A 14223-nucleotide genomic window follows, 5' to 3' on the forward strand; every position below is an offset into this window, starting at 1 on the left:
TGTCTTACAGCAAAGTTAATTAGCTTACTGTACCCTAATACTGATACACATGTTGACTGTGATGCTTTACTGTAGAGCTAATTACTCTACTCCACAGAAAAGCACATGTGTAGATGCACCAAGAACAAGGTAGGAACATGAAATACTTAAAATTGAGAATAGGAATACTCAAGTGAACAACTGTTCAGTAGGGCTATGCAAAACAGGCCGTATTCAATTTGGATTCAGATTCTGCCTGACTCAGGGACAGTGATTCGATTTGTTGATTTGGATCACTGTCCCCAATTCAATTTGGCCAAATCCAAATCTGAAAATTCAATGCTGATTTGGAGAATCAGAGATTCGGCCATAAACACAGCTTTAAATGTTTTTTCTGCATGCCTTGAGGTGCCAGGTGTGGCTCATGAATGCTGTGATGCTGGGCTGGATGGAGCATCCTACAGGAGCATGAAGAGGCCCACTGCATGCTTGGTGGTGAACCCAGAAGTGGACAGGAAGTTCTTCTGGTCTATTTCCAGGTCTGCCAGGGAGCGTACATGGCCACCCCCCTCCCCCCCCACATACACACCAGTTCAGCGATTGGCTGCAGGGGGACCATTGGTGCCTCCCCAGACCCAGGAGGCACCAGTCACTGAGCCTGGGCCCTGGCATGCTCCCTGGCATGCTCCCTGGTGGATCTGGAAGTGGACTAGAAGTGCTGCTGGTCCACTTCTGGGTCTGCTGCCAGTGTCTGGGTAGACCCCCATGCTCCTGTGGGATATTCCATACACACCAGCATCTCAGCATCCACAAGCCTCTGGTACCTTGAGGTATGTAGAAAAAACATTTAAAGTTGTGTCTATGTCCAAATCACCAAATCTTTCTGAATCTCTTTGAATTGATTCAGAGGGTTCTGATTCAATCTGGAGAAATTAAAGGGTGTCCTGATTTGATTTGGATTTAGAGATTTGGCCACCGAATCTAGCCAAATCTCTGCCGAATCAAATCAGGGACCGAAGCTTTGCACAGCCCTACAATTCAACAGCAAAAGAGAGGAGATCATGATCTACCCTATGATATGTAAGTGATTTGAGATGTTTTATTAAAAATTTCAACTGAAAATAGACATAATGGGCCAAGTTTGATGCAGATTTCAGTATCATGCAAGCTTAGGCAGGACTGTTAAATTTGGGTGTAAAACAGGTTATGTTTTGGTCCTTAAAGTCATAATTATCAAAAGTGACTACATTGTGACTTCTGAGAGACCACAATATTTCCCTGTACCTAGAACAAGTAATTCAGTGTGGTGTTTCAGAAACCACAGTGGTAGCTGCTGATATGATTTGATTTTCCAATGTCAGACAATGCCATGGTTCACAAAAGGACACATTTTTGCCTCATTAATATATGCAACTTTATACAAGATTGTTTTTGGCTGGCTTTATCTTACTATTTGATAATTGCTATAATTCTTTACCAGTTATATCAGTTACAATTTACTTTCTTAGAAACTGTTTCTGTTTACTTAGCATTGTTATACTGGATTTGGTGAGAATATTAATTAGGATTTTTCACTGTGCCATATGGTTGGAAATTATCTTGTGGCCTTTTTTTTCAATGTACTGCATTCTACAGCTGTTTTCTGCCTCTATTCCTCCTGAAATCAATAAATCAATAATAATCAGAATTTATGGAAATATTTGACAAATTGTTTTCTGCAGCACTGTTTATTTACCTGTGCTGTACTTCTCATAGTGCTAATAAAGTACTTAAATTTTTAAAGAACTGTATTAAGGACAGGGTTCTTTCTCACTTCTAGTCTCTTGGTTTGAAAACAGATAAAATGTAAGACTTCATTTTCCCCTCAATCCTTCCCCACCCCTCTTCCACCACCAGTTGCTGAAACTAATATACCATATATAAACAGAATTCACTGAATACAGAGCTAACTCGAAAGGATACATGCTTTAGGACAACACCTACTGATAGATTGTATTTCTATCCACTGAGAAGTGAAATGCAATAAAAAGTCAAGCTGCAAAAATAATAAATCTTTGAATAATAAACCGACCTATTTACAAAAACTCATTGTTCTTGTTTGTATTGTTCATCATACAATGGAACCTTCTTAAACACATTCCTGATGTAAAAGATTCTTCTAAGCAGCAAGGAAAAGAGTTTTCCAAATTGCATGGGACTGACTGACTTTTTATAGGGAAAGCAAATGCCTATTTTCACTCTGGATAGATATATATGCAAATATACAGCACTGGGAGTGAACTGCACATGAGGAGAAGAATCCCTCTATGAAGGCTATGCATATGTTCAACTACTAAGCACTGAACACTTTTCATTTCATGCTCTTACACTTTCCCTGATGGTGCATAACTGCTGGCTTCTGGTATTCTTGGACTCTTCGTGTTTCCAAGAGAAAATCTGTGCACATCAGCACAACTACCATTTCTCAGGAGAGATGAGATTCCCAAACATAAAAGGCTCCATTGCACATCCTGGATAAAAATATTTTCTTACATGCTGGAAAAACTGATATTGAGCGGAAAAACCTCAAAAAACACTCAAAAGTTTCTTAAATTGTATTGATTCCAGTATCTTCAATACCAGAGAAAAATGAGTCTGTTCCTCCTTACTGGTCACTCTGAATTCTTACCCTAGAAAAGTCTTTTAGAAACTAATACTCCTCCCAGAATGCAAATACTCTTGGCCAGCCCCTAGGAAAGCCAGAGCATCTTCTGTTTACCTGTACACCTGCAAAGGGAAGCAAAAAGTTCTGCAACCCCACCTTTCGTGTACCTTGTGAAACAATCTGGGAACTGAGCCAAAGTCACCTCTACCATATAAGGCTCATAAAAAGACAGGTGCTTCCTCAGAAGCCAGCAGTTTGGTACTTGCTACCGAGCTCCAATGAAGATGAGCAATGGCAGCTGGTTACGAATACCGCTATGGATACCACTATTGGTGATTGCCTTTACACATAACAAAGGTAGGAGGCTTTTGCTTTTCAAAATCCCCTTAAATTCTAATTTGCTTCACAATTTGTAAAAGAAAACAATAACCCCTTAGTAGTTTAGCTTTGCTTTGTGAAGCTAACAGGCTTTTATTTTTAAATGAGATTCCCTTGTCTATACCTATTACCTTCCTTCCTAATTGTGATTTGGTAATTTCCTACTGTCCCAAGCCCAGCAAAAGGAATGGGACAAGTTAAAAACAAAACAAAACATGGGCAATAGGGTTGCATCAACACACATGAGTAAAATTTAGACAACTAGTTATTCCCTCTGGTCATTTTTACCTGTTTAAATCATTTAGATTTTGCTGGGGGGGGGGGATGTTTAACAAATGTGAAATTTGAAACTTGATTAAAAACTTGGCACGCTAATAACATAGACTGAAAGCCTTAGGTTATACCTGGTTTTGCCTCATTGCTATGCATAACTTCTGGTTTTAGACCTTATATTTAGTCTTCTCTTTTCCGCTCCATCAGTTCAAGATGTTTTCAAATTCCAACTCTTGGCAGAAGAATTGATACCAATATTGTGCTCATCACTAGTTCACAAAATAGAGCTCAGATAGATACAGTGATGCTTTTAACTTCTTATACTCTAACTTTCTGTGGAGTAATGTACATAGCTTGTGCCTACATAAGTAACCAACCACACCCCTATTCCCTTTACACCTTTTTCCAATAACCAGAACACAGTCACGCATCTGAATAATCATATTGAAAATTAATTTCTAACTAGGAACAAGCCTATTCTTATAGTCATGACAGCAAATGTTGTAAGTAAATGTGGTTGTAACAGAGCAGTTGTAGAGTACACAGAACACAAAACAATGAGGGAACCTATCTGACATTTGAAATATAAATTTGATTTCGTATTTTGGTTCACCTTTGCTGAAAGTCTTCCTGGGATGGAAGAACTGGCAGATGAGAAAGTTGGCATTTATGGATAGAACCAGTGAAGAGTATAATATAGAGATGACGGATGCCAAAAGTCTAGTCATAATGAAACACTCTTCAGGAATAAATAAGTATCAGAATCAAGGGCTTAATTCCTGCCTGATACCAATCTTTAAATCCACTTTAAAATCCATCAGAAACTGAAACTGGAGTGAGCTTCTCAGGAAAGAGCATCTGAATTTTACTGTCACCTTTTAACTATCTCCCTGCCAGTAAGTGTGTTACTCCCATTATTATCCATCATTATGACCATTTGAGACTTTTTGTAAATATGGCAACACCAGAACAATGTTCTTGACCACCAAGCTAAAAATATTTATGGAGGAGACTGAAATATAATGTAAAAAAAGAGGAGAGTTTACAGTTTAAAAAGCCAGGGAAGTTTTATAAATAAAAAAAGAAATGAAAAAAATCTGGAAGATGTTTGAAAGAGAGAAAAATCATAGAAATCATAGAAAATGAGGGTTGGAGGGGACCTCAGGAGGTCATCTAGTCCAACCCGCTGCTCAAGGCAGGACCACCCCCAACTGTACCATCACAGCCAAAGCTTTGTCTAGCTGGAGCTTAAAAACTTCCAAGGATGGAGCTTCCACCACCTCTCTGGGTAACTTGTTCCAGGGCTTTACTACCCTCCTAGTGAGAAAATTCTTCCTAATATCTAACCTAAACTTCCCTTGTACAACTTGAGACCATTGCTTCTCGTTCTGTCATCTGCCACCATTGAGAACAGTCTAGCTCCATCCTCTTTCAAACTCTTCTTCAGGTAGTTGAAGGTTGCCATGGAATCCCCCCTCAGTCTCCTTTTCTCTAGACTAAATAAATCCAGTTCCCTCAGCTTGTCCTTAAGTTATGTCCCTCAGCCCCCTCACCATTTTTGTTGCCCTCCACTGGACCCTCTCCCATCCTTTCTGTAGTGGGTGCCCAACATTTAACACAGTACTCCAGATGTGGCCTCACCAGTGCTGAATAGAGGGGAATGATCACTTTTCTTGACCTGTTGACAACACACCTACCAGTGCAGTTCAGTACGCTATTAGCCTTCTTTGCAACAAGGGCACACTGCTGGCTCATATTAATCTTATCTTCCAGTGTAACCCCCAGGTCCTTTTCTGTAGAGTTGCTGCCCAGCCAGTCAGCCCCCAGCCTGTCCTGGTGCATGGGATTGTTCTGTCCTAAGTGCTTAGATGAGACAGTTTAGGATTTCCCCATGACACGGGTGACTCAAATTCCTTCCCTGGTTACTCATGAAAACATCTTCATAGCATGTGTTTAGCTGACTGTTTGATCTTATTTTCTGATTTAAAGCTGAAACAACTCTGTTGAACTCAGTGCGGCTAAACCCAGTCTACTTATCCATTTTAAAAAATGTACTTTTTGTAATTCTCTTTGGGCTGACAGGTATGAACATGATTGTGGAAAATGACAGGTTATTGGGATATTTTTGTTGCCTCATCAGTTTGAGTTTGTGCACTGATTACACTGAGCTTCTAATGTAGCTGAATTCAAAACATCAGATTATTTCTTCTCGTTGACATGAGTTTTAACAAAGCTCTCCCACTCCTGACTTTGAAAGCTTGGATCAGAAATGGACAGAACTTGCTTTGTATGTTGTAAGCTGGAGTTTTAAATTCAAAGTGCTGGGGAATTTTTTAGTTGTATTCCTCAGAAGTCTCAGATAATAATATAGTAGGGGTTAAGTTCCAGGCTAACCTCTATTAAAAAGTAATGTTATTACACTATAATTCACCAAGAGGTAAAGAGTGAAATTAATGATCCCTTCTAATGGGCAAGGAAGTACAGAGTGGCATAGCCCCAAACACAGTGCTGGAAATGTTCTGTGTCATGGAACACAAACAGAAGGCCTCCTAGGGTTGGAAAGTTTAAAACCAGTAATGCACCCTTTAAAATGGTGTGGTGTGCACTCCTCCAGTGCCAGTCTTGGATGCCCTCTGCTCCACTCAGGTCAGCCTTGCCCTTGTGAGATGAATAGTAGTTCTGATGGTACATATCCATTGTTTGCAACAAGGAACTAGGGAGCTAGGATTCTAGGTTGTGTAGGCACCGGAGTCTGCCTTCACTATTCAGCATTTGCATTAAGCAGTACCTTTTTTTAACCAGAGGCTTTACATTTTGAGCTTATGTTCAATGTAACAAAAGGGAGTTTGGGATATGACTTCTGTCACTGGCGCAAAAAGCTGACAACTTCATAGGTTTCTATTGATCAGTACAATTGATCTCTGCTGCCTGTGGTTACTGCTGTTCTTCTGCAGTTTATTAGTACTGATACCTGAAATTGTATATCATAAGCCAACTTCTTCTGTCAGAAACAGAATGTAGAGCTGGGCCCTCTAGCATTAAAGGGGGTTTTCCAGTTTGAATGAGCCTTTGCATAATCTCCTATTATATACTTTTGTTATTTCTCTGGTGTCATAAATGTATGCTTGGCCCTACAAATACTTAAATCTTATAAATTCAGAATTCTAATATTATAAAAGCCTCATTCTATCTGTCTCTCTGTCCGTAATGCTTTATTTGCACTCTGATTCGCTGCTCCCTGCAAGTAACATGGCGGGGGGGGTGGGCCTGGGCCTAATACGGGGGGCAGGGGAGTGGGCTCAGACCCCAAGCAGCAAGAGGGAAGGGGGGATGGTCCCAGATGGGAGGGTGGGCCTAGGACTCTGTCCCTGCCCACTCCTCCCCCTGCCCCCCATCATTCTTGACAGCTAATTGGCTAGTACAGAATAAAATAGTAGTAGCATAATTAGGGCAGGGTGACTAGAACAGCAACCCTGCGTATTTAGGGGGTGCAGGGAGGGAAGATGCATAAAAATGGCACCCGACGCAGTTGGTGTCTGAATGCACCACTGCAACCAGCATCCAGGAGCTGCTGCTGCCCTGAAAGCTATGCTGCCCTGTTATGCCTCTGCACATCAGAGTCCTTGCTCTGAAGATTTTACAATGGGCATAAAAGGGTGCATTATGTCTAGCTGAGAAAGCAATGAAATATCTATTCAGATTTCAGGGGTGTAATCCCAAAGATTTCTGTAGGATTTTTGCTACTATAATCCAAAGAGAAGCTTCACTCAGGGATTGATATATGCGCATTCTGGGCCAAATTTTTAGGTGGTGTAAATCAGGGTTGTCCCATTGATTTGTAACATGCTGATTTTCACCAAAGGACTCCCTAACCATACAGGTGGTTAGGTGAATCCAGGTTTTCAGGACTGACTTGAACACGCAGATGGTGGATGCTTGGTGGAGCATTAGTGACTAATTATCAGGTTGATCCACATGACGCACAGGAAATAAGCTGAAAGCTAGGAGCAGGCGGAACATCCAAAAAGGATCAGTTAGTGGAGTACCAAAGACCATCACACAGTCAAAACTTTACCTCTTGTAGCCATGAGTTGTAACTAAGGAGAAAAATCCTTCTGTTAAACATTCAAATTAGTTTCACCCTTGCCTCCTTTCTGGTTACATTTGTCTCTTCTTTCATGCACATTTATTTGCCACAGTGTCACAAATTCATTTTCCTCTCAGTTCCCCTGTCTGAAAGAACAAATTCCTGCAAAATCTAGCATTCAGATACACACCACAGGAAAAACTGTGTGCAGTCCTCAAAAGTAACACATTATTATTCTTTTCCACCCTCTCTTCCTGCTGCAGTCCATGCCCAGTTTTCACAACAGGAGGAAAATCCAGAATATGATGATCTGTCTATCCAGCAGCGACAAGACAGTAAGTGCTTTTGCTCTGCTTTATATCTTTATTGAATAGCTAAATCCAGTTAATAGTGCCTTAAAAACTCAGCACTTTGGACATAGCACAACTAAAATGTGCTGTGCATTTAAATAAAGAGGAAGGAAGTTTCCATTGTGAGCAATGCTCAGACTTTTCACATTAATGCTGAAGTGCCAAATCCTCACCTGGTATTAATTGATAAAATTCCATTGAAGTAAATCTGCTTGTACTGATTTCCAACAGCTGAGGATCTGGCTCATTGGCATGATACAGGTATCTAATCTATAGTTTTTATAATGTGTACATAAGGCATATCTACAAGTGTGCTTTATGTGGGTGGGTTTGTTTACACATCTATCACAAAGATAGTTCATAGCCGGTAATAAAAATGCATTTTCTTCATTCTACTGAGATAACTGGCTCACTCATGAAAGGCAACAAAAGTCCAGTGGCATAAGCACCACAGGTATTTAGGATGGCTTCTACAGACATGCCTATAATATGCATTGTACCAATTACTGAAACATAGTGGTTATCTATAGTAACCACATAGTGGAGGAGGTCTTCAATATAACAAAGATGACCAAAAAAATGTTGTATATATTATCTGAAAAACTCATTAGCATTTTTCTACAATAAATTCCTTACAATGTAACTTACCTGATCAGTATGTAGTAGACTAGGAGTATGAATGTAGCCATGATGATCCAGAAAACATGAGAGAAGCAAGGGTTTTTTGGTGATATCTTTTCCTAGACAGGCTGTATAGTTGGGAGAAAAAGTTAGACAAGCTTTGGGGCACAAAGTGCCCTTCATTGTTTTATCTGGTCCTCATTGTTTTATCTGGTCTGTTCTTGCTTCTTCCCCAGACCTGAAGAAGGGTCCTTTGTGCCCAAACCTTTGTCTAACATTCTCTCTCAACTGTACAGAGGGTCCAATAAAAGTTCTCACAAAAAGCCTTGCTAATTAATCTGAAAATTTGAACTTCTAGCCTAAGTAACCCTGCTAGTCATAGTGACACAAAGTTGAACATAGACAAATTGAACTAGACAAGTATTACAAAATATTAATAGCAAGTGTAATTAGCCACTGGAGCAGCTTATCAAGAGTGGTGGCACATTCTTTCTTCCTTGAAAAATCAAGGATGATTGTCTTTCTAAAAGAGATGTTTATTTCCTTCACATATTTTTAGTTAGTTAGGAAATCATCAGGTGAAACTGTGTTCTGAGGAAGTCAGACTACATGATCATAATGGCTCCAGTGGCTGCAACTACAATGAGGTTTCTGCAGCTGGTGTTGAGGAACAATAGTGCAGCTCTCAGGATTGCCTATCCCTTTCATTACTGAAACCAAAGAAACCCTCATAGGACTGAACATGAACAGCCGAGGGCCCAATCCTGGCTATGGGTGACCTTAGGTGGAAAAGCACTATGAACATAATGAAGAAGTTGTAGAATTTTACAAAAGCTTATTCCATTTTCCTGGAGAGTATGTGTGTGTGTGTGTGTATGTGTGTGTGTACATGAGTGTGTGTAGGCCTTCAGCAGAAATGATAGAAAGTTTAGCAGTAGTTTCTCAACATCAACCATGGCAATCACTGACACGAAGAAGGTTTGAAGCAATGATATGAAGAATCCCTTGGAAGCTTTCCAGTAAAATGGTACTATCAGGAAAAAACATCACTAATGAGGTAGGAGGATTTGTCTCTATGTCTGCTACCTGATATATTAAGTCTTTCATTAAAAAAACACTTAAAATTTTATTTCTTTTTCTTAGATTTTTCTTCTTCAGTTACCAGACCCCCAGAAGTGACTATCATTCCACCATTGGGAAAGACATTGGCAGTAAAGCGTAAGTTGAACAACTATTATTGTATAAGGTTCTGCAGTCATATAACTTAGAAGAATAAAAGGAGAGAAGAAGTAGAATGATTTTTCTCTGAGGACAGGGCCAGATTAAAGATAACCTGAGTTGAAAGATAAAATGATACTCTTCCTAAGTGACAGGGCCAGCGAAAAGGTAAAATGCATATTTGGGATATGCCAAGCAAGGTATTTCCAGTTGAGATAAGGAAGTATCAATGCCTTTAAACAAGGGCCTGGTGAGACTATGGGTTTAGTCAAGGTGATTGTACTTGATGACTCGCAGTGTCTGATCCCTAGGTTTATAAGAAATAAAGAGATGGTTAAACAAAAAAAAATAGGCAGCCTGAATGAACAATAGATGGCCAAAGAAATAAACAATCAAAGGAAAAAGCAAACAGAGAATGGATTGTTTGGGACAATAGATGGTACATGCCAAGAATATGACTAGACAATGAATGAACAAATGAGTGTGGACTGGAATTTTTGGTAGAGCCTCATAGCTTGTTTTTAATCTACAGCTGGCAACCCAGCTCACAATGGTCATGTATGCAGTACCTGGGGAAACTTCCACTTCAAGACCTTTGATGGAGACATCTTCCAGTTCCCTGGGCTCTGCAACTATATCTTTACATCTAACTGTAAAGCCAGCTATGAGGAATTCAACATCCAGATCAGACGCTCCATAATAGAAAACACCACCCTCATTAGCCATGTCAGCCTGAAGCTGGATGGAATGGCCATAGAACTGACCAGGAACGCCACAGTGGTTAATGGCAACCCGTAAGTTCAGACATTGTATTACATGCTCAAATTGGAACTATAGCTATTCTCCCTCACTGGCTGTTAGAAAAGGTACCTATTTCAATCTCATCCCTTTGAGCTGCTCTAAAATGACTTTGGGGTTTTGGGCGTTCTGGGAGCATCAGAATAATCAGGGGGTGCAGCATCTAGCTTTTTTCCATCTTTATACAGTACCTTCTGACTTGTGCTTTGTGAAGTTTGGCTGCACCTTGGGCCCCAGATTACTGTTCTGATTTATACATACCCATATCTAGAGGCTTGAATTAAAGCCAGAATAAAAAACAGGTGAAATAAGATGCCTAAATAAATTGAAGATCAGGAGCAACAGAAGCCCAACATTACAGTCTCAAGAGACAATCAATAAAGAAATCAACAACAGACAGTACATGCTCTCAGAAAATGAGTTTAAAGGTTTGCTGCCTGAAGAATGCCAGAGGAGTGAATATGGAAAGAGAAGCTCTTGCAGAGATTCGGGGCGTTTATTAAAGAATGCTTTTCATCCTGCCCATTCACAGCAGTATCTGGAGTTGGTCAGCAAACTCAACACTTACCTCAACTCATCTACTGTTAGGACAGGACACATCAATGCTGCAGTCATTGTACTGATGGCAGTCCTGGAAGACATCTGCTCCCCAATTGCTTTTGGAGATCCAAACTACATTTAAGCTAGCCACCCAGGTTCTTGGAAAGGTTTCTCAGCCCATGCTGAGCTTCTTGCTGCTGCAACTATCTGCCAGCAGCACCTGAAGTGGTTAATTTAAAGTTAGCTCACACATGTCTACACAAAATGCAGATACTGCTATGCCTACTTGCAATTCAAAACAAAAGCCATCAGAAATTCTCTTTAGAGAGGCTAACCTTATGTTTTATAAGTCTTTAACTAGTAATAGTAATGCCTTGAAGTGTACTTGTCTGAAAACAGACAGCCATAGTGTTTTTGAATCGTCGTCTAATTAACAGATAAGCATTTTAGGTGCTAAAACATCATTCACAGATTTACTGAAAAGGAATGGAATAAAAATATCACACTGGCCCCACTGCACTTTGTAGAACAAATGCATAGGAAATCATCCACCCCATCACCAAGGCTTTCTAAACCTCACACAGCCCATATTTGGCAAGTGCTATTACTAGCAATTTCCTTAGCCAGCCACATTAAATGTGTCTCAGAAGGTGAGAAAGAATGTCAAATGCTGCACTGTCCATTGAACTTCACTTTGATCTCTCTCCAGGGTGCAGCTGCCTTTCAGCCAGTCAGGAATCCTGATGCAGAAAAGTAACCACTACTTTAAAATCACGGACAAGTTAGGCCTGGTCTTCATGTGGAATGAAATGGATGCTCTCCAGGTAAGATTAAAGTCCAGATGTTGCATGTGCTTGAAAGATTTCATTTAATGTCTTCTTAGCCTATCTGCTTTGGGATTAGCTCTTTTGGGATGTTATCCATCTCCAGTGCATATGCTCCCCTACTATGCTCTCCTATTTCTCTTTGCCTCCCAGAGCTCTGCTAATAACCACCATTCTCCCCAAGCTATTAAAAAAGTCTGTTAATGAAGTTCAATATGCTTCAGATACTAGATACACCCTGCTGTGATGTTCAGTGCCCCTGAGCCCATGTTCCCCAGACAAGAAAACAGACCAGCATTCCTCTCCTGAAATCATGGGGGTGAGGAAAGGGAGCCATGAAAAAAATTAGGTCACGGGTCTAGGACTGGTGTCTTTTGGTAACCAAGCTATGTGAAGAATAGATATGCATTAGCTGCCATGCAAATGACACTTATATGCAATACACTCTGTTTTCTTGCATACCACACAGCCTGAAATAATATACACACCTTGTTTTAGAAAGCCAGGTTCAAAATGGGGGGGAAAATGTTTCCAGAGTCTTGGCTGAGTGCTAGCTGCATGGAGGAGGGACAGAGTTCACGCTTCAGTGTCATTTACCATCCCCTTGCTGCTCAGCCAAAAGCTAGTGGTTTAACCTTGTCACAGTCTCTGTGGCATTTCCTCAGGTAAAAGCCACTTCCAATGTGACAGTGGCAGTGCCAGGGGTGAACCACTAGGTTTTGACTGAGCAGGAAGGGGAGAGTGAATAACGCAGAAGAAAAGACTCTGCCCCTGCTGCACGTGGTCAGAAGGGAACACAGACTCTAGCAGCCATTCCAGCTTCCCCACGCCTCCGTTCTAGTGCAGAAATCAATGTCCTCGCTTAAGACGCTCATCTTAGTGTTGGATAGTTAGCTATGTAGTTAATGTGAAATAGGACTACAGTGATTGATAGTTAAATATTCATTAGAACAGACACTAGAGCTCAGGTACTCCACCTCCTGGGTAAGCGAATCAAGCACCAGAATGCAGATCTGTATTCTCAATTGCTCTCTGTGTCACTGAATATTTAAGGAGGAACAACTTCAGAAAAGAAAAAACTGCGATACCCTATCCAGAATACCTGATAGATTGAGAGTTGGGCCCTCTCCCAGGAAGTGAGAGAGGGTTAAACACCTGCAAGCAGAGGAAGGTACCGAACCTGAGTCTCCAAGTATTCTGGGTTAGGGCTGTTGTGAAAAAGGAAAAACACCCCCACCAATTTTCTGAATCTAGTCCCATTTTTTTCCCAGCTGAAACTATTCAACACATCTGGACTGAATTCACAAACAGCTTGATGATGACCTAAACTGCAATTTTTAGCAAATAAACTAATGAAAAAGTATCTTAGTCTAGCTAAATATCAGAACTTTATATAGTTTCTTAATGAACACAAGAGACAAGGAGATTAGAAAATATTATATTGGAATTTAGAGCTGGGTATATGACCTGGATTATAACTATATTTTTAGCTCTGTTTTCTTATTCTTTTTAGGTGGAACTGCATGAGAAATATGCTAATCAGACCTGTGGGCTTTGCGGGGACTTCAATGGGATTTCAACCTACAATGAGTTTGTGTCCAACAGTACGTAACAAAAACATCATTAAGCTGTGGTTGTTTATTATTCTTTCCTTGAATCATATTAATTACATGTAGAATGGGGCACTGATCTGTAAATGGGTTGTGAAACTGCAGAGATGTTTATTTTGGCATGCATTTTTTGATGATGTTAGATTGAATACTTGCATAGCACATGTAGAGTATATGAATAGCATCTGAATTTTTCCCCTGAGAGGGCCTCTTTTAAGAGCTGCTAATAGCAACGTTCTGTTCCTTTCCTTATATAGACACTAATCATTAATATGAATTATTCACACTTTTCATCTCCCATTCTATTTGTGGTGGTTGCTACTGATGCTGTGCCAGTGCTTCAAGTGCAGACATCTGTGTTCAAAATTAGAACTGCATTTTTAAAGGCAGCAAAAGCACCATTATAATCATTTTTCATACAATTTGTTACAGATATCAAGCTGACCCCTTTACAGTTTGGGAATTTGCAGAAGCTGGATGGACCCACAGAGCAATGCGAGGATCCAGTACCTTTTAAACCTCTTGCAAACTGCTCAAGTGAATTTGTAAGGATATGCATCCTTCTCATGTATTAAGGGGCTTGTTTGGGAGAAATCTGGGAGGAGTAGGAAAATATAATATGGGTGAAAACAAAGAGAATGACATGTCCTTGAAATACAATGTGAAAATATCTAAATTTTAAAAAATAGCTTTTTGGCTTTCATAAACTCCCTTGTTTTAACCACTATTTCCCCTTCTAGAATGCTATATGCCAAGCGGTACTGACAGGTGAAGCATTTGTAAGCTGTAATGCACTAGTTGACGTTCAAGAGTACATCAGTGCTTGCATACAAGACTTGTGCCACTGTGAAGAACCAATGGCTGAATCCTGCATGTGTAACACCTTTGCTGAATACTCCCG

General features: G+C 40.2%; 1 protein-coding gene across 1 annotated transcript; it reads left to right on the top strand.

The window, feature by feature from the left end:
• Window positions 1–2882: 2882 nt before the first annotated feature.
• LOC109320744 (mucin-5AC-like) lies at window positions 2883–13897 on the top strand. The gene is made up of 7 exons (XM_019551002.1): window positions 2883–2980; window positions 7625–7696; window positions 9476–9550; window positions 10083–10344; window positions 11598–11712; window positions 13226–13316; window positions 13755–13897. The coding sequence occupies exons 1-7, from the start codon at window positions 2902–2904 to the stop codon at window positions 13895–13897; spliced, it is 837 nt and encodes a 278-aa protein (XP_019406547.1). The 5' UTR covers window positions 2883–2901.
• The last annotated feature ends 326 nt before the right edge of the window (window positions 13898–14223 follow it).

Source organism: Crocodylus porosus, unplaced genomic scaffold, assembly GCF_001723895.1.
Source record: "Crocodylus porosus isolate Cpor-Errol unplaced genomic scaffold, CroPor_comp1, whole genome shotgun sequence".
In the NCBI taxonomy this organism is placed as follows: domain Eukaryota; kingdom Metazoa; phylum Chordata; order Crocodylia; family Crocodylidae; genus Crocodylus; species Crocodylus porosus.